This window comes from Pan paniscus, chromosome 23 (genome assembly GCF_029289425.2).
Source record: "Pan paniscus chromosome 23, NHGRI_mPanPan1-v2.0_pri, whole genome shotgun sequence".
NCBI lineage: Eukaryota > Metazoa > Chordata > Mammalia > Primates > Hominidae > Pan > Pan paniscus.
This window is the reverse complement of record NC_085927.1, coordinates 40,450,441-40,467,506: the sequence shown is the minus strand read 5'-3', so window position 1 is coordinate 40,467,506 and position 17,066 is coordinate 40,450,441. Positions and strand designations below refer to the sequence as shown.

At 50.2% G+C, this 17,066-nt stretch overlaps 1 protein-coding gene across 4 annotated transcripts in view; it reads left to right on the top strand.

Annotated features, from left to right (window-relative positions):
• The first annotated feature begins 932 nt into the window (after positions 1-932).
• SEC14L4 (SEC14 like lipid binding 4) overlaps positions 933-17,066 on the top strand; it is a 19,419-nt gene continuing 3,285 nt past the window's right edge. Inside the window, exons 1-11 of one of the 4 annotated variants that reach the window (XM_003812025.6) lie at positions 933-2,280; positions 4,086-4,161; positions 11,896-11,939; positions 12,223-12,282; positions 12,423-12,611; positions 12,904-12,999; positions 13,618-13,678; positions 15,276-15,359; positions 15,678-15,784; positions 15,860-15,999; positions 16,091-16,260. In XM_003812025.6, the coding sequence (XP_003812073.1) occupies positions 2,227-2,280; positions 4,086-4,161; positions 11,896-11,939; positions 12,223-12,282; positions 12,423-12,611; positions 12,904-12,999; positions 13,618-13,678; positions 15,276-15,359; positions 15,678-15,784; positions 15,860-15,999; positions 16,091-16,260 (1,081 nt within the window). In that variant the 5' untranslated portion in view covers positions 933-2,226. Of the gene's footprint in view, positions 4,162-11,895; positions 11,940-12,076; positions 12,126-12,222; positions 12,283-12,422; positions 12,612-12,903; positions 13,000-13,617; positions 13,679-15,275; positions 15,360-15,677; positions 15,785-15,859; positions 16,000-16,090; positions 16,261-17,066 lie in introns of all 4 variants that reach the window. The other 3 variants (XM_024927149.4, XM_034948540.3, XM_034948542.3) reach the window with 3 other exon arrangements.

Sequence of the window (17,066 nt, the reverse complement as noted above, 5' to 3'; positions counted from 1 at the left end):
GGAGCAGTGGCACACGCCTGTAATACCAGCAATTTGGGAGGCTGAAGCAGATGGATGGCTTGAGCTCAGGAGTTTGAGACCAGCCTGGCTAACATAGCAAAACCCTGTGTCTATAAAAAAATAAAAATAAAAATAAAAATAAATTAGCTGGGTGTGGTGGGGTGAGAATGTAGTCCCAGCTACTCGGGAGGCTGAGGTGGGAGGATCACTTGAGCCCATGAGGTCAAGGCTGCAGTGAGCCATGATTGCACCACTGCACTCCAACCTGGGAGACAGAGTGCGATGCTGTCTCAGTACATAAATAAATAAAATTAGTTAATGAAACATTTTACTTTTTCTGGTACTAAGCCATCAAAACTTGGTTTATATTTTACAATTACAGCATGTCTCTATGCTTGTTATGACAAGCCACGTTGTCTGGGCTCAAAAGCCTCTGTGGCTCACGGCCACTGGGTTAGTCCTCTCGGGACTAGAGCTTGGTTTGATTCCATGGGAGGACAGAGGGAACAGGGTCTTGTGGCCTGTTTTACTCTCTCCTTCATCTTCACGTCCCCTCTACTCCTCTCTTGAAAATTCACACCCAGCCAACTTCTGTTTCTTTTTTTGAGACAGAATCTGGCTCTGTCGCCCAGGCTGGAATGCAGTGGTGCCATCTTGGCTCATTGCACCCTCAACCTCCCAGGTTCAAGCAATTCTTGTGCCTCAGCCTCCTGAGTAGCTGGAACTACAGGCGTGGACGACCACGCCCAGCTAATTTTTGTATTTTTAGTAGAGACAGGGTTTCACCACGTTGGCCAGGATGGTCTCAAACTCCTGACCTCAAGTGATCCGCCTGCCTTGGCCTCCCAAAGTGCCAGGTGCCAGGATTGCAAGCATGAGCCACCGCGCCTGGCTGAACTTTTTTCTTGCTTTTCCTAGTGATCTCCGCCTGGCTCTCTTGTGTCAGCCAGAGTGGCCTTTTGGCTCTCCGCCCCCTCTGTCACTCTGCCCAGGGCTTCCATTGGTCCACGGCTGGCACCTTGCATGCCTCCACCTTCAGACTGTGGCTCTCACCCAGGAGCTCCGCACTTGGGACACCCCAGGATCTCCACCCCTGCAGCTCCCAGCTCTGGTGACAGCCTCAGTAATAACACAATTCTGAAATATATTCCTACCAGCCAGCACTTACTGAGCAGGCAACGCCAGACATTCTGCTGACCCAGGGTGCGTCCTCTTATCCTTCCAACCATCTTGAGGGCAGGAACCATTTTGCACATAAGGCTGTCCTATCAGTCAGTGAGCACTGACAGGTCCCAGGCTGTGTTCAAGGTCAGGGGAAGGAGCTTGGGGGTCATTAGACAAAAGCCCTGGGGGTCCTAGAGGGTTGAGCCAGGTTTATTAAAAATTCCTCCATGTTGGCCGGGTGTGGTGGTTCACATCCCTAATCCCCAGCACTTTGGGTGGCGGAGGTTGGAGGATTGCTTGAGGCCGGGAGGTCCAGACCAGCCTGGTCAGCAGAGCAAAACCCGGTCTCTATTTTATTCAAAATAAGAAAAAGAAAAAAAAATTTTTTTTTTTTTTGAGACGGAGTCTCACTCTGTCGCCCAGGCTGGAGTGCAGTGGCGCGATCTCGGCTCACTGCAAGCTCCGCCGCCCGGGTTCACGCCATTCTCCTGCCTCAGCCTCCCGAGTAGCTGGGACTACAGGCGCCCGCCACCACGCCCAGCTAATTTTTTGTATTTTCAGTAGAGACGGGTTTTCACCGTGTTAGCCAGGATGGTCTCGATCTCCTCCTGACCTCGTGATCCACCCGCCTCGGCCTCCCAAAGTGCTGGGATTACAGGCGTGAGCCACCGCGCCTGGCCCCAAAAAAAAAAAAACATTAAAAAAAAAAATTTCCTCCATTTTGCTGGAAAGAGGATCTCAGTGTATTCCCTTTCCTGCCACCTGCGAACAGGCGGGAGCCCCCGCAGTAAGGAGGCCTGGAGGTGGCTGCCTCCAGCTGCCCCAGGCCACTCTCCCGGCAGGTCACGTCCCTGTCCCAAGTAGGGTGCGCTTGGTGACCGCAGCAAAAAATCCTGGAGGGGAGGAGAGAACTGGGCGGGGCGGGGCAGGCCCAGTGCCTCTCCCGTCGGGGCGGGACCGACATCTGGCCCAGGAGGCACAACCAGGCGGCAGCGGATACAAGGCCAGGCGGCGGCGGGCGGGCGGACCTGCGCCCTGAGCCTTTCTGCGCCCGCGGGCACCATGAGCGGCCGAGTCGGGGACCTGAGCCCCCAGCAGCAGGAAGCGCTGGCCAGGGTGAGGAGCATCGCGGGCTGGGAGGCTTGAGGAGGGGCCCTGAGCAGCCTGGCACTGCCCAACCCGGCTGGAGCCCCCATGGTACAGACTGGAACACCGAGCCTGGAGAGAGCGCCTCTGTTCTGCCCTCTGGTCCAGCGTGCGGTTGTTGAGGCGGCTACGTGCAGCACGCGAGACAGGGGCCCATCTCTGCGTGACCAGGAGCCGAATCCAGTCTTCTGACCTTGCGTGCTCTCCACCACCCGGCCCTGGTCCTTGTTCCCCGGTTGTGGGGGAGGGAGTGGCGCTGCCATCCGGCTGCGGGGGCAGCCTTGGGTAGACAGACTGCTTTTCATGTCCAGGTTGCAACATTTGTTTGTTTGGCTTCTCTTTGTGATTTGTTCTTAGGGCCCAAGCTTCTCTGTAATCTTTTTTTTTTTTTTTTTTTTTTTTGAGATGGAGTCTTGCTCTGTCTTCCAGGCTGGAGTGTAATGGCGCAATCTCGGCTCACTGCAACCTCCACCTCCTGAGTTCAAGCGATTCTCCTGCCTCAGCCTCCCAAGTAGCTGGGGCTACAGATGCCCGCCACCACACCCGACTAATTTTTGTATTTTTAGTAGAGACGGGGTTTCACCATATTGGCCAGGCGGGTCTCTTGGCCAGGCTGGTCTCGAACTCCTGACCTTGTGATCCATCCGCCTTGGCCTCCCAAAGTGCTGGGATTACAGGTGTGAGCCACTGCGCCCGGCCTCATATTTCTAATCCCAAATTTGGATTCACAGATTCACCTTCAAACCCAGCCTTTGCCTTCAGCTCTGTTGGTCCCCAGGGAAGTGAGATCTCCTCTCTCTCAGACCCAACAGATGCCCTGATAAGGCATTCCTGGCTTCTCTTTCAGCCCCTGTCTGTTGACCTCTGCCTCTGTTTTTTTTCCACAAAGCCTCCATTGTCCGGGGCATCAGGCAGTCCACGCTGGCTGAGTGCTCACATATATCTGACACCTGCTCAGAGCCAAGCCTGCTAAGCGTTTTACGTGCACAGACTCCTTTGATTGGCACAAGTTTATTTTTATCCCCATTTCAGAGATAAGGAAACTGAGGCTTAGAGAGGTTTGGTAACTTGCCTCTAAATCTAAACCCTCAAGATGCAGTATCAGGGACAACATTCCTAAAACCACCTAGCTGGCCTGCATCAGACTCTCCCAGGGATCCTTGTAGAAATAAGGCTGTCAGTCGGGCATGGTGGCTCACGCCTGTGATCCCAGTACTTTGGGATGCCAAGGCGGGCGGATTGTTTGAGCCAAGGAGTTTGAGACCAGCCTGGGCAACATAGCAAGATCCCATCTCTACAAAAAGTACAAAAATTAGCTGGGCATCTTGTGTGCCTGTGGTCCCAGCTACTTGGGAGTCTGAGCTGGGAGGATCTATTGAACCCGGGAGGCACGGGTTGCAGTGAGCCAAGATCACGCAACTACGCTCCAGCTTGGGCGATAGAGTGAGATCCTGTTTCAATAGTAATAATAATAATAATATAAAAATAATAATAAAATAAAAATTAAAAATAAGGATGCCAGGGCCCCACCTTAGACATGTAGAATGGGAGTCCAGTGTGTAGGGCACTCCCAAATTTTGGGAAGGACCCAACTCTTTTTCCTATGTTGGGCTGGAGGGTGCCCTATTTTCAGATGGCAAAGTCGTTCAGGGCAGCACCCTGCATGGTCTTCTGGTGGAGTTGACTGGTGGATGATGTGGGAAGGGTTAGGGGCGGGGTTGGTGGCCCCCGAGGTCATGAGAGCTCCGCCGACCATCAGATCCTCCTCCGCTCAGTTCCGGGAGAACCTCCAGGACCTGCTGCCCATACTGCCCAATGCTGATGACTACTTCCTCCTGCGCTGGCTGCGAGGTGAGGCTTGCAGGGGTCAGGGGAGGCAGAAAGGGAGGGAAGGAAGGAGGGTCTCAGGAGAGGAGTGGGAGACTTTGAGGGAATGGAGCTGTAGAGTAGTAAAGAACACAGGCTTGCCGGGCCCGGTGGCTCACACCTGTAATCCCAGCACTTTGGGAGGCCGAGGCGGGCAGATCACCTGAGGTTGGGAGTTCGAGACCAGCCTGACCAACATGGGGAAACCCTGTCTCTACTAAAAATACAAAATTAGCTGGCGTGGTGGCACATGCCTGTAATCTCAGCTACTCAGGAGGCTGAGGCAGGAGAATCGCTTGAACCCGGGAGGCAGAGGTTGCGGTAAGCCGAGATCCCGCCATTGCACTCCAGCCTGGGCATCAAGAGTGAAGCTCCGTCTCAAAAAAAAAAAAAAACAAAAAAACAAAAAACACTGGGTCTGGAATCAGCCTGCTCTGACTAGAATCTGAGCTCCCCTGTGTATGAGCACAGCACAAAACCCCACTGAGCCTCAGTTTCTTCATCTTTCAAGCAAGGATGAGGCAACAGGTGGGCACAGAGTCCAGGTGAGGTTACAGTTAACAGCCAGGACGTCCTCAGGCCTCTGGCCTGGCCAGCCCTTGGGGCAGATGTTGCAGAGCACTGTTTTCAGTACTTGCCTTTGGGTCTACCTCCAGTTCCCCGAGGACAGGGCTCTGTTGTCCCCTAAAGGAACCGAGGTGCCCTAGTGCACTGAGCAGGTGCCCAGCAAACACTTAAGGAAGTGGATTTAGCGAATGCTAGAGAAGCAATTTCTTCTAGGAATTACAGCAGCAGTCTAAAAAAATAATAATAAGCCAGATGCGATGGCTCATGCTTATAGTCCCAGTGCTTTGGGAGGCTGAGGCAGGCAGATTTCTTGAGCTCAGGAGTTCAAGACCAGCCTGGGAAACATGGCGAAACCTCATCTCTACAAAAAATACAAAAATTAGCCGGGTGAGCTGCCGAGCACCTGTAATCCCAGCTACTCAGGAGGCTGAGGTGAGAGGATCACTTGAGCCTGGGAGGTGGAGGATGCAGTGAGCTGAGATTGTACCACTGCACTCCAGCCTAGGCGACAGAGTGAAACCCCATCTCAAAATAATAATAACAGACACTGCCCCAGAGCTTAGGGAAAAATTCATCTTAACTCATTACACCTCATGGAATGGATTTTGAACTTGAGATGAGTGAGAAGTCAGGAGTCAGCCCGGAAAGCATACATACAGTGCAGGGTTTAAAACGCTGGCTTTGGAATTGGGCAGAGCTGTGACTGAGTTCCAGTGCTAGCATGTGCCCGTGGCAAGCCAGTCATTGTCCCAACCTCACTTTCCTCTTCTGTGTAGTGGGCATAATACTGGTCCCTACCTTCAGGGTGCTGTGAGTCAAATGAGGTCGCAGATGCACACAGTACCTGAGAAAAGGAAGTCCCTACCAGGGACTAATTCTTCCTCTGATTTGTTCTGTCTGTTTTTGTGTTTTTGTTTTTTTTCAATATTTTGGCCAGGCCCTGTGGTTCACGCTTGTAATCCCAGCACTTTGGGAGGCTGAGGCGGGCAGATCACTTGAGGCCAGGAGTTCGAGACCAGCCTGGCCAACATAGTGAAACCCCATTTCTACAAAAATACAAAAATTAGCTGGGTGTGGTGGCACGTGCCTGTAGTTCCAGCTACTCAGGAGGCTGAGGCACGAGAATCACTTGAACCCAGGAGGTGGAGGTTGCAGTGAGTGGAGATCATGCCACTGCACAACAAAGCGAGACTCTGTCTTAAAAAAAAAAAAAGTATATATATATATGCGTGTGTGTGTGTATATATATAACAACTTTAATTTTTAGAATAGTTTTAGATGTTCAGAAAATTGCAAATATAGTGCAAAAAGTTCCCACATACTCTGCACCTAGTTTTCCTTATTATTAACATCTTCTTCTTATGATGATGATGGTACATTTGTTAGAATTAATAAACCAATATGGATACATTATTATTAACTACAGTCCGTATATTATTTGGATTTCCTTCATTTTTCTCTTCCAGGATCCCATCCAGGATCCCACATTATATTTAGTCATCTTGCCCTCCTTAAGCCCCCTTGGCTGTGGCACTTTCTATTTGTTTTTGACAAGGGAATATGGCATTGCCCCCAGCCTGGACCAAAGAAGGAGTTGGGACAGTTGATTTCTTGAAGCCCCTTGATACAGCATCAGCTCTCTCTCTTCCTTTAGTATCTCTTTGGGTTTAAAACCTAGCTTTTGGGGTGCTTGGTGTGCCCTTGATAAAGGAGTGGATTGCAGATACCTAGGCTTCCAGGTCATAGGAAAGAAAAAGGATCCAAGATTGGGAAGGGGGCTGGGTGTCCTGATGCCTCCCACCTCATGCCATGGGTGATGGGACCTGCTGGCATGGCCCCGTTGTCCACTTCAGCATCAGCTCCGCTAGTCCCGGCCTCACTAACCCAAGACCCAGGCAAAGGGGAGGGCTACTGCTGAGGCTGAGCTTGGCAGATGACCCTCTCCCGGGCCTCATGCTGAGGGGCTTTTCCCAACCCTCCTTCTGAAGTTCTTTTCCTTTGTTTTTATTTATTTTTATTTTTATTTTTTGTAGACACAGGGTCACAGGGTCTCACTACATTGCCCAGGCTGGTCTCGAACCCCTGGACCCAAAATGATCCTCCCGCCTCGGCCTCTGAAAGTGCGGGGATTACAGGCATGAGCCACTCTGCCTGACCCCCTCTGTTTTTCCTTAACTTCATCCCACATTTGTCTGTCGGTTCCATTAGTTTCATCTGATGCCAGTTCCATCAGGGTAGGGATGTGCCTGCCCTGGTCCCCTCAGCCTGGCGCATAGTAGGTGTTACTAAAAAAAAAAAAAAAAAAAAAAAAAAAAAAAAAATTCTGTCCTCATATCCCATGAGCATTGCCCAAACCACTGTTTATAGGATAAGAAACGACATTCTGGTTCCTAACTGAAAAATCTCCTATAGCTGGGCACAGTGGCTCACTCCTGTAATCCTGGCACTTTGGGAGGCTGAGGCAGGAGGATTGCTTGACCCAGGAGTTCAAGACCAGCCTGGGCAACATGACGAAACCATATCTCTACAAAAAATTCAAAAGTAAGCCGGGTGTGTTGGTGCATGCTTGTAGTTCCAGCTATTCGGGAGGCTGAGGTAGGAGGATGGCTTGTCTCAAAAAGCAAACAAACAACAAAACAGAAAATCACCTATAAACTGAATCTTTTTTAAGCCTATAAGAGAAGATTATGAACAAATATGCACTAATAAATTTGAAAATCCAAGTGAAGAAAGACACATTTCTAGAAAATAATATATAAGACCAAAATCCAGCAAGAAGAAATAGAAAACGTCATCAGACCAATAAATATTAGAGAAATTGAAATGGCAGCAAAAACTTCCCCTCCCCCAAAACTCAGACTCCAGTGGTTCTACAGATGAATTCCGCCAGAGTTTTAATACCAGTTGGCCGGGCGCGGTGGCTCATGTCTGTAATCCCAGCACTTTGGGAGGCCGAGGCGGGCAGATCACCTGAGGTCGGGAGTTCGAGAAAAGCCTGACCAACATGGAGAAACCCTGTCTCTACTAAAAATACAAAAATTAGCCAGGCATGGTGGTGGGCACCTGCAATCCCAGCTACTCGGGAGGCTGAGGCAGGAGAATCGCTTGAACCCAGGAGGCAGACGTTGCAGTGAGCCAAGATTGTACCATCACACTCCAGGCTGGGAAACAGAGAGAGACTCCGTCTCAAAAAAAAAAAAAAACAGTTAATTTCTAGCTCATACGAATTCTTTAAGAACCTATGAGAGAGTGAAAGTTACCTTATAAGGTTTGAGTAAGTTTGATTTCAAAGCTAGATCAGTACAATTTTTTTATTTCATTTTATTATTATCATTTTTTTGAGACAGAATCTTGCTTCATTGCCAAGGATGGAGTGCAGTGGTACAAGTTTGGCTCACTGCAACCTCCACCTCCAAGGTTCAAGTGATTCTCATGCCTCAGCATCCTGACTAGCTGGAATTACAGGCATGAGCCACCACACTCAGCTAATTTTTTGTATTTTTAGTAGAGACAGGGTGTCACCATGTTGGCCAAGCTGGTCTCGAACTCCTGACCTCAAGTGATCTGCCTGCCTTGGCCTCCCAAAGTGCTGGGATTACAGGCAGGAGCCACTGCGCCCAGCTAATACAATTTTTAAAAAAAGAAAATTCTCAGCCTATTTTACTTATGAATGTAGATATAAAGAAGTCTAAATCAGGCCAGGTGCGGTGGCTCACACCTGTAATCCCAGCACTTTGGGAGGCCGAAGCAGGCGGATCACCTGAGGTCATGAGTTCCAGACCAGCCTGGCCAACATGGTGAAACCCCATCAGTTAAAAAAAAAATAGTAGTCTAAATCAATAGTATGTAGTAGAATCCAATAAGGCATTAAAATTATGCAGCATGACTGGCCGGGCGCGGTGGCTCACACCTGTGATCCCAGCACTTTGGGAGGCCGAGGCGAGCAGATCATGGGGTCAGGAGATCAAGACCATCCTGGCTAACATGGTGAAACCCCGTCTCTAGTAAAAATATAAAAAAAAATTAGCTGGGCATGGTGGCGGGTGCCTGTGGTCTCAGCTACTCAGGAGGCTGAGGCAGGAGAATGGCGTGAACCCAGGAGGCGGAGCTTGCAGTGAGCCGAGATCGCGCCACTGCACTCCAGCCTGGGCGACAGAGCGAGACTCCATCAAAAAAAAAATAATAATAATAATAATTATGCAGCGTGACCAAGGGAAGTTTATCTTAGGTGTGCAAGAATAGTTCAACAACAGAATATCTATCGGTGTCATTGAAAACATTAATGAGTGCTAGAAATGAGAAATTATGTGGCTATCTCAATTAATGCAGATAGAGCATTTGAAAAGGTTCAAATCCTACTTATAAGACAAAATGAAAGTCTTACCAATCTAGGGATAGAAAGGAGTTTCCTTGACTTGGTAATGGTTACGTAGCAAAAATCCTCTGACAAATGTTAACACTTATTAGAGGATTTTAGATGCATTTTCTTTAAGATCAGGAACAAGGAAAGAATCAATCAATCAACATTACTGTTTAAATGTAGAACTGGAGAACTTTGCCAATGTTACATGGAAAGAAAAAATATCAATTGGTAGAAAGACTAGAAGGAAAGAGTTAAAATATTTGCAGAGAAATTGCTTGTCTCCCTTGAAAACCAACTGGATCAACAGAAAACCTCTAGAATTTAAGAGAAAATTCAGCAATATTGCCAGATATAAAAATCAGTAGCGGGCAGGGCATGGTGGCTCACACCTGTAATCCCAGCACTTTGGGAGGCCAAGGCAGGCAGATCGCTTGAAGTTAGGAGTTCAAGACCAACCTGGCTAATAAAAATACAAAAATTAGCCAGGCATGGCGGTGCATGCCTGTAGTCCCAGCTACTCAGGAGGCTGAGGCACGAGAATTGCCTGGACCTGGGAGGTGGAGGTTGCAGTGAGCTGAGATCTGCACTCCAGCCTGGGTGACAGAGTAAGACTCTGTCTCAAAAAAAAAAAAAAAAAAAAAAAAAGATAATGAAAAGTCAGATACCATTCAAAACAGCAACAAAGCCCATAAAATACCCAGGAGTTTAACCTAGAACATACAAGACCTGTACAGCAAAAATCTTAAAATCTCTGAAGTATATAGAACTGCCCTGTTCAGTTTGATCACCTGTAGCCACATATAACTGTAACGATTAAATTAAATTAAAACTCCAGGTCCTCAATCACACTTGCCACGTTTCTATTGCTCCGTAGCCTCAGGCAGCTAGCGGCTACCATAATGAGCAGCTCAGGTATAGGACATTTCCATCATCACAGAACGTTCTCTTCGACAGAATTGACACAGAAGATGATTTTAATAAATATATAGCCCAGAGCAAAGATCGCATAGGTGAACTTGGTGGCTTGTCTTCAAATATTTGCAGAATTGCCACATTGACAAGAGATAACATGTATTTGTTTGACCTCTGATGATGGGGCTGGAATCATCACAGGGCAGATTTGGGTTCAGTCAAAGCTGCTGAGGAATGGAATGGTAATGTCTTCTGTGGTAATGAACTCTCCATCATGGGAGATAATCAAGGCTGAGCTGTTGCATTGGGGGTTCTTTCTTTTTTTTTTTTTTTTTCAGACAGGGTCTCACTCAGTCACCCAGGCTGGAGTGCAGTAGTGCGATCTTGGCTTACTGCAGCTTCCTTCTCCTGGGTTCAAGTGATTCTTGTGCCTCAGCCTCCCGAGTAGCTGGGACTACAGGTGTGCACCACCACGCCTAGCTAAGTTTTGTGTTTGTTGTTGTTGTTGTTGTTGTTTGAGATGAAGTCTTGCTGTTGTCCCCCAGGCTGGAGTGCAATGACGCGATCTCGGCTCACTGCAACCTCTGCCTCCTGGGTTCAAGCAATTCTCCTGCCTCAGCCTCCTGAGTAGCTGGGATTACAGGCACCTGCCGCCATGCCCAGCTGATTTTTGTATTTTTAGTAGAGACAGGGTTTCACCATATTGCCCAGGCTGGTCTTGAACTCCTGACCTCAAGTGATCTGCCCGCCTTGGTCTCCCAAAGTGCTGGAATTACAGGTGTGAGCCACCACACCTGGCCAGGAGTGACTTCTGGAACTGTTTCATGATCAGAGCAGAGGAGGCCTGGATAGCATCTGAGATCCCTTCCATTTGAAAATCTCTGACCCCGCATATTGTTTCAGCTCTGGGAGTGGACAAATTCCTCAGTGAGCCAGGGGTCTCAGAGAGCAACAGTCAAAGCATTTCTAAAATAGAGCATCATGTTTTCAATTAAAGTGTGTCTATTTCTTCAAAATAGGTAATCATGATAGCTACTGTTTATTGAGAACCTACTGTGAGCCAGGTATTGGGCCAAACACTTTCTATACATTATCTCATGTTGTTCTTTGAATAACTGAAACAGATAGTGTTCTCATTTAACTGATTAAAAAACTAAGGCTCAGAGAAGGTAAGTGACTTGCTCAAGGTTTCACAGGAAATAAAAGGGCAACACTAGACTTTAAGCCCCAGTCTGTGTGAATCCAAACCCCATGCTCCCCACCACCCCTAACACTGTGCAGGTGGTGGGGGGGGTGTCTCTGCTTCCTGAGGGACATCAAATACAGGCTAGATTGGCCTCCAGAAGGTTGTAGGAAGACTGGAAACTGAAATCAAGGGCTCTCCAGTCTTCTAGAGGATTAAAGATCCTTAACTTGTTAAAAAACATTTCTAGGTCAGGCACAGAGGCTCGCGCCTGTAATTCCAACACTTTGGGAAGCTGAGGTGGGAGGACTGCTTGAGGCCAGGAGTTCAAGACCAGCCTGGGCAACATAGCAAGATCCCTATCTCTACCAAAAAAAAAAAAATCTAAAAAAAATTAGCCAGGCATGGTGGTGTGGCCCTGTAGTCTCAGCTACTCAGGAGGCTGGGATAGGAGGATCACCTGGGCCAGAGGCCACAGTAAGCTATGATCACATCACTGCACTCTGGCCTGGGCAACAGAACCAAGACTCTGTCTCAAAAAATAAACACACAAACAACCATTTCTAGATGTTCAATGTATTATTGGGGTGTCAGGAAAAGGCTGGGGACACCTTAGCTGTTTCCTCATGAGTTTTTAGGGAAGGGCTCTTTCTGGATCTAGCCTTGAGCTTCTATTTACCTCCTCTTCTTGCAGCTCGAAACTTTGACCTGCAGAAATCCGAAGACATGCTCCGAAGGGTAAGGATCTGTGATCCCTACTGCCCTGCCTTCCATGCACCGTGACCCAGGGATTCGCTGCAAAAGGGTAGAGACTCTGGCCCTGTCCCATTCTCCTGTTCCTTCTTTCTTCCTCCCCCGATCTCTTTCTGCATCAGACCCAAGTCCCCCCAGCCCACCTCCTGTCCCCACGCCCTGAGAGCCTGGGTACTGTGGTGGGATCTTGGTGGCTGTGGGCAGAGGGACCTAGCCTGGTGTCCTCAGGTTCCTGCAAAATCCTATAGCTCCTGCTGTGTTCCTGCAGCACATGGAGTTCCGGAAGCAACAAGACCTGGACAACATTGTCACATGGCAGCCCCCTGAGGTGAGCCTCGAGCAGCATCCCCCAGGCCATCTGAGGCCCCTCACCCCTGACATCTCCCACCTACCACGTCCAGCCACCTGATGGAGTAGGGATCCAGCCTGGTGAGCTGGATTGAGTCAGGACCTTACCCACACTTCCAGGTCATCCAGCTGTATGACTCGGGTGGTCTTTGTGGCTACGACTACGAAGGCTGCCCTGTGTACTTCAACATCATTGGGTGCCTCGACCCCAAGGGTCTCCTGCTGTCAGCCTCCAAGCAGGATATGATCCGGAAGCGCATCAAGGTCTGTGAGCTGCTGTTGCATGAGTGTGAGCTGCAGACTCAGCAGGTGAGCAGCGGGGGTGGGGCTGGGTCTCATCTGTCTACAGGGTGGCACCAGGACCAGAGAAGGGTGGCACCCTGCCCCTCCCCAGCCCTCAGCACCCAGGGCTCTGGTGGAATGTGGGCTTCTCCCACCCTTACCCACCCGTAAAAGTGAGGTGTTGTCCATCTGTCTGGAAAACACTGTGGGCTGCCAGAGGGTGGGATGGCAGGAAGGTGGGGAGAGGTGCCCAAGTCTCTCTGGCCAGGATCTCCTGGCTGGAGCTGTCGTCTGACCTATATGACTCTGTCCCAAGCAGCTGGGCAGGAAGATCGAGATGGCGCTGATGGTGTTTGACATGGAGGGGCTGAGCCTGAAACACCTGTGGAAGCCAGCTGTGGAGGTCTACCAGCAGGTAAGGTGGGTGGCTGGCTTGGGGCTGGTGTGGGCAGTGGCTCCCAGCTGTGAGCCCTAGCTGTGAATTGATGTGAGAATCCAGTGAGATAGAGGGGTGGGGATGCCCTGCAGGGGCTCCACAGACCAGCCAATGATGCTGGCCTAGAGACCACCCTCTACGGAGAAAGGGGAGCAAGATTAACACAAAGAGGCCAGGCGCGGTGGCTCACGCCTGTCATCCCAGCACTTTGGGAAGCCAAGGTGGGAAGATTCCTTGAGCAGGAGTTCAGGATCAGCCTGAGCAACACAGTGAGATGTCATCTCTACCAACAATAATAATAGTCCTAGATACTTGGGTGGCTGAGGCGGGAGGATCTCTTGAACCCAGGAATTCAAGGTCGCAGTGACCTGTGATTGTGCCACTATACTCCACCTTGGGAGACAGAGTGAGACCCTGTCTCGAGAACAAATCAACAAACAAAAAAAGAATTAACAGAGAGGAAGAGGCACATGCTTGTGGGGAAGGTAGGATGGGCCAGGGATGGGCCTCTTGTCTCAGCAGCATCAGAGGCCACAGAAACCCATGGGCGGGAGGTGATGGAACAGAGCCCCAACCAGACTCATCTTGACTCCACAGTTTTTTAGCATCCTGGAAGCAAATTATCCTGAGACTCTGAAGAATTTAATTGTTATTCGAGGTAAGCCCATGACCGGGATGACCTCCTGGGGAGGGAGAAGCAGGAATTGGGGGTACAGTAGGTAAGCCGTGGAGTTAAAGGCTTCTTCACCCATCCTTTGTGAAGAACCAGGTTTTGTGTGGTTGGTTTCTGGTTAGTTAGTTAGTTATTGAGATGGAGTCTCCCTCTGTCACCCAGGCCGGAGTGCAGTGGCACGATATTGGCTCACTGCAACCTCCGCCTCCTGGGTTCAAGCAATTCTCCTGCCTCAGCCTTCCTAGTAGCTGGGATTACAGGTGCCCGCCACCATGCCTGGCTAATTTTTGTATTTTTAGTAGAGATGGGGTTTCCCCATGTTGGCCAGGCTGGTTTTGAACTCCTGATCTCAAGTCATCCAGCCACTTCGGCCTCCCACAGTGCTGGGATTATAGATGTGAGCCACTGCACCCGGCCTCTGGCTTTACTTTTTAGTTTCAGTCCTTCACAGACTGATATTTTTGTAATATACAAAATCATGCACTGGTATGTTGCAGCAATGTCAAGTTATAAGTTTCTAAATGTTTACTGTTACTTACTTATGTCAGTGTGGGCTGGGAACAGATAGTCCATGGACCACACTAGTGGATGGACACACTTTGAGCGGGAATGGTCCCTGGCTGCCCTGGTGATGTCATGTGTTCCAGAGTCAGAGGATCTGGTTCAAATCTAACTAGCTCTATGATTTTATCCAAGTCTACTTAACCTCACTGAGCCTCAGTTTTCCCATTCTGTAAGATGGGGATACAATAGCCCCCTCCCCAAAGATAACTATAAGGTTAAATGAAACAGTGTGTGGAGAAGATGGAGCACAGAGCTTGGCCCACAGACAGTGCTCAGTTGAGTGTGAGCAGTTCAGGGCAGGACAGGAAGTCTCATGTAGATGTCACACCCAAGAAGATTCCAGACAACCTGGAGTGTGGAAAAGAAGAGATACTGTTGGGGAATCAATATTGCTGACCCTAGAGCCAGCTTGTGCCCAACCCCTTACAACTGGGTTGGGGAGACAGCCATTTTTCTTTTTCTTTTTTCTTTTCTTTTTTTTTTTTTTTTTTTGAGATGGAATCTCACTCTCTCACCCAGGCTGGAGTGCAGTGGCGTGATCTTGGCTCACTGCAACCTCTGCCTCCCAGGTTCAAGCAATTCTTGTGCCGCTGCCACCCGAGTAGCCAGGATTACAAGCATGCACCACTACGCTCAGCTAATTTTTGTATTTTTAGTAAAGACGGGGTTTCACCATGTTGGCCAGGCTGGTCTTGAACTGCTGGCTTCAAGTGATCTGCCTGCCTCAGCCTCCCAAAGTGCTGGGATTTCAGGCATGAGCCACTGCGCCTGGCCTGAGACAACCATTTATTGAAAGCCAGGAACTGTGCCAGGTGTTATACATACATTATTTCACCTTCATTTTCCAGTTAACTGCACTAAGACTTAGAGAGGGTGGGTAACTTGCTGAAGGTCACACAGTAGAGAGTGACAGAATCCATATCTGTCCACCTCCTGTCCAGCACCTGCTCTTGGCTGTGGCTCTGTATCCCCACGTCCTTTCTGGTCCAGCTTCTCAAGAGATTTACATGTGTTTCAGCCCCAAAACTGTTCCCCGTGGCCTTCAACTTGGTCAAGTCGTTCATGAGTGAGGAGACACGCAGGAAGATTGTGATTCTGGGAGGTGAGCGACTTGGCCCCCTGGTTGTGTCCATCTGCCTGGGAAGCAGAGGTCAATGCTAAAGACCCTGCTTCTCCCTGGCTCGTCCTCTACTCGGGCACTACCCCTGGCCTGACCCTGGTGAGCCTCCACACACACGGGCAATGCCTTGGGTCCTAGACCATGGGCTGGGAGCCACATAAAGGTCTTGGGTACTCTTAGGAGTAGGCGCCCAGGGGAGCACGCCCAGGACATATCAGGTTCCCTCACCAGGCTCAGCCCCCTCTGCCCTCTGTTGAGTCTCCTGAGTCCCTTTGGAGTCCCTCTCTTGTTCCCACGCAGACAACTGGAAGCAGGAGCTGACAAAATTCATCAGCCCCGACCAGCTGCCCGTGGAGTTTGGGGGGACCATGACTGACCCCGATGGCAACCCCAAGTGCCTGACCAAGGTACAGGGTGCCCAGAGGATAGGGAAGGAGGGGAGAAGCTGTGATCTAGTGCTCACACACCCCTTTCACCCACAGATCAACTACGGGGGTGAGGTGCCCAAGAGCTACTACCTGTGCGAGCAGGTGAGGCTACAGTATGAGCACACGAAGTCCGTGGGCCGCGGCTCCTCCCTGCAGGTGGAGAATGAGATCCTGTTCCCGGGCTGTGTGCTCAGGTAGGGATGGCAGCCACTCTACACATGGGCACATCTGGGAGGGGCCTGGAGCCCAGGCAGGGGGTCGCCAATGGGGCTCTATCCACTGCAGGTGGCAGTTTGCCTCAGATGGTGGGGACATCGGCTTTGGGGTTTTCCTGAAGACCAAGATGGGGGAGCGGCAGAGTGCTAGGGAGATGACAGAGGTGCTGCCCAGCCAGCGCTACAATGCCCACATGGTGCCTGAGGATGGGAGCCTCACCTGCCTCCAGGCTGGCGTCTGTAAGAGCTGCAGGGTTTACTGGAATTGTTTTCCCTGCCAGTCTCCCCTCTGCTTGCCCTCTCTTTCCAGCTCTCGGGAGGGTGGGGGGATCTCTGTAAGCTCCAGGGGAGCCGGCTTTGGGGCCATGGATCAGATGAGTGGCCCCTACCTGTAGGTATGAGGGCAGAGATTCATTGTGGGGGAAGAGCTGGTATTCAGAACCTAGGGCCTTGGGCTCAGCTCCTAAGAAGCCCCTATACCGGGATCACTGGACTAAGAGACAGGTAAGTAAGAGGCCATGGACTTAGAGTCAGGGGTCTTGGCAAGGGGACCACCCAGTTGCATGAACCACCCCATTCCAGGAGTCCCAAAGAGGTGACTTCCTCCAGGTGCTTATCATTCACCCCCAGGCCTTCCAGGCCAGATGCAGCTCAGTCAGCTTTACCAGAAGTAGCATTGCTCAGGGACACCACTGCCCTTCCACATCTATTGGGAACAGAGCTAGGAGAAGGGGAACCCAAGGTTGATTTCCTATGGAGGAGAAGGGTGTGGCTTATGCTTAAGTCAACACATTACCTTGTTTCATTTTGTGGAAAGGGAGCATTAGGAGAGTAGAGACAGACAAGTCTGCACGACTCATCACACCTGAGTTCACGTTGGACCTTGGCATTGAAGGACATGCCTTCTGTGAGACGGAAAGCGGCTTCTGTAGCCCAGCCCATTCCTCCTGGGGTAGCAGGGCTCCTCCGTGGGTTGGGACATCTGGATAAAGGAATCCCAGTACCTCCCCTCCCTTGCTCTGTGACCGCTGAAAGATCATATCACC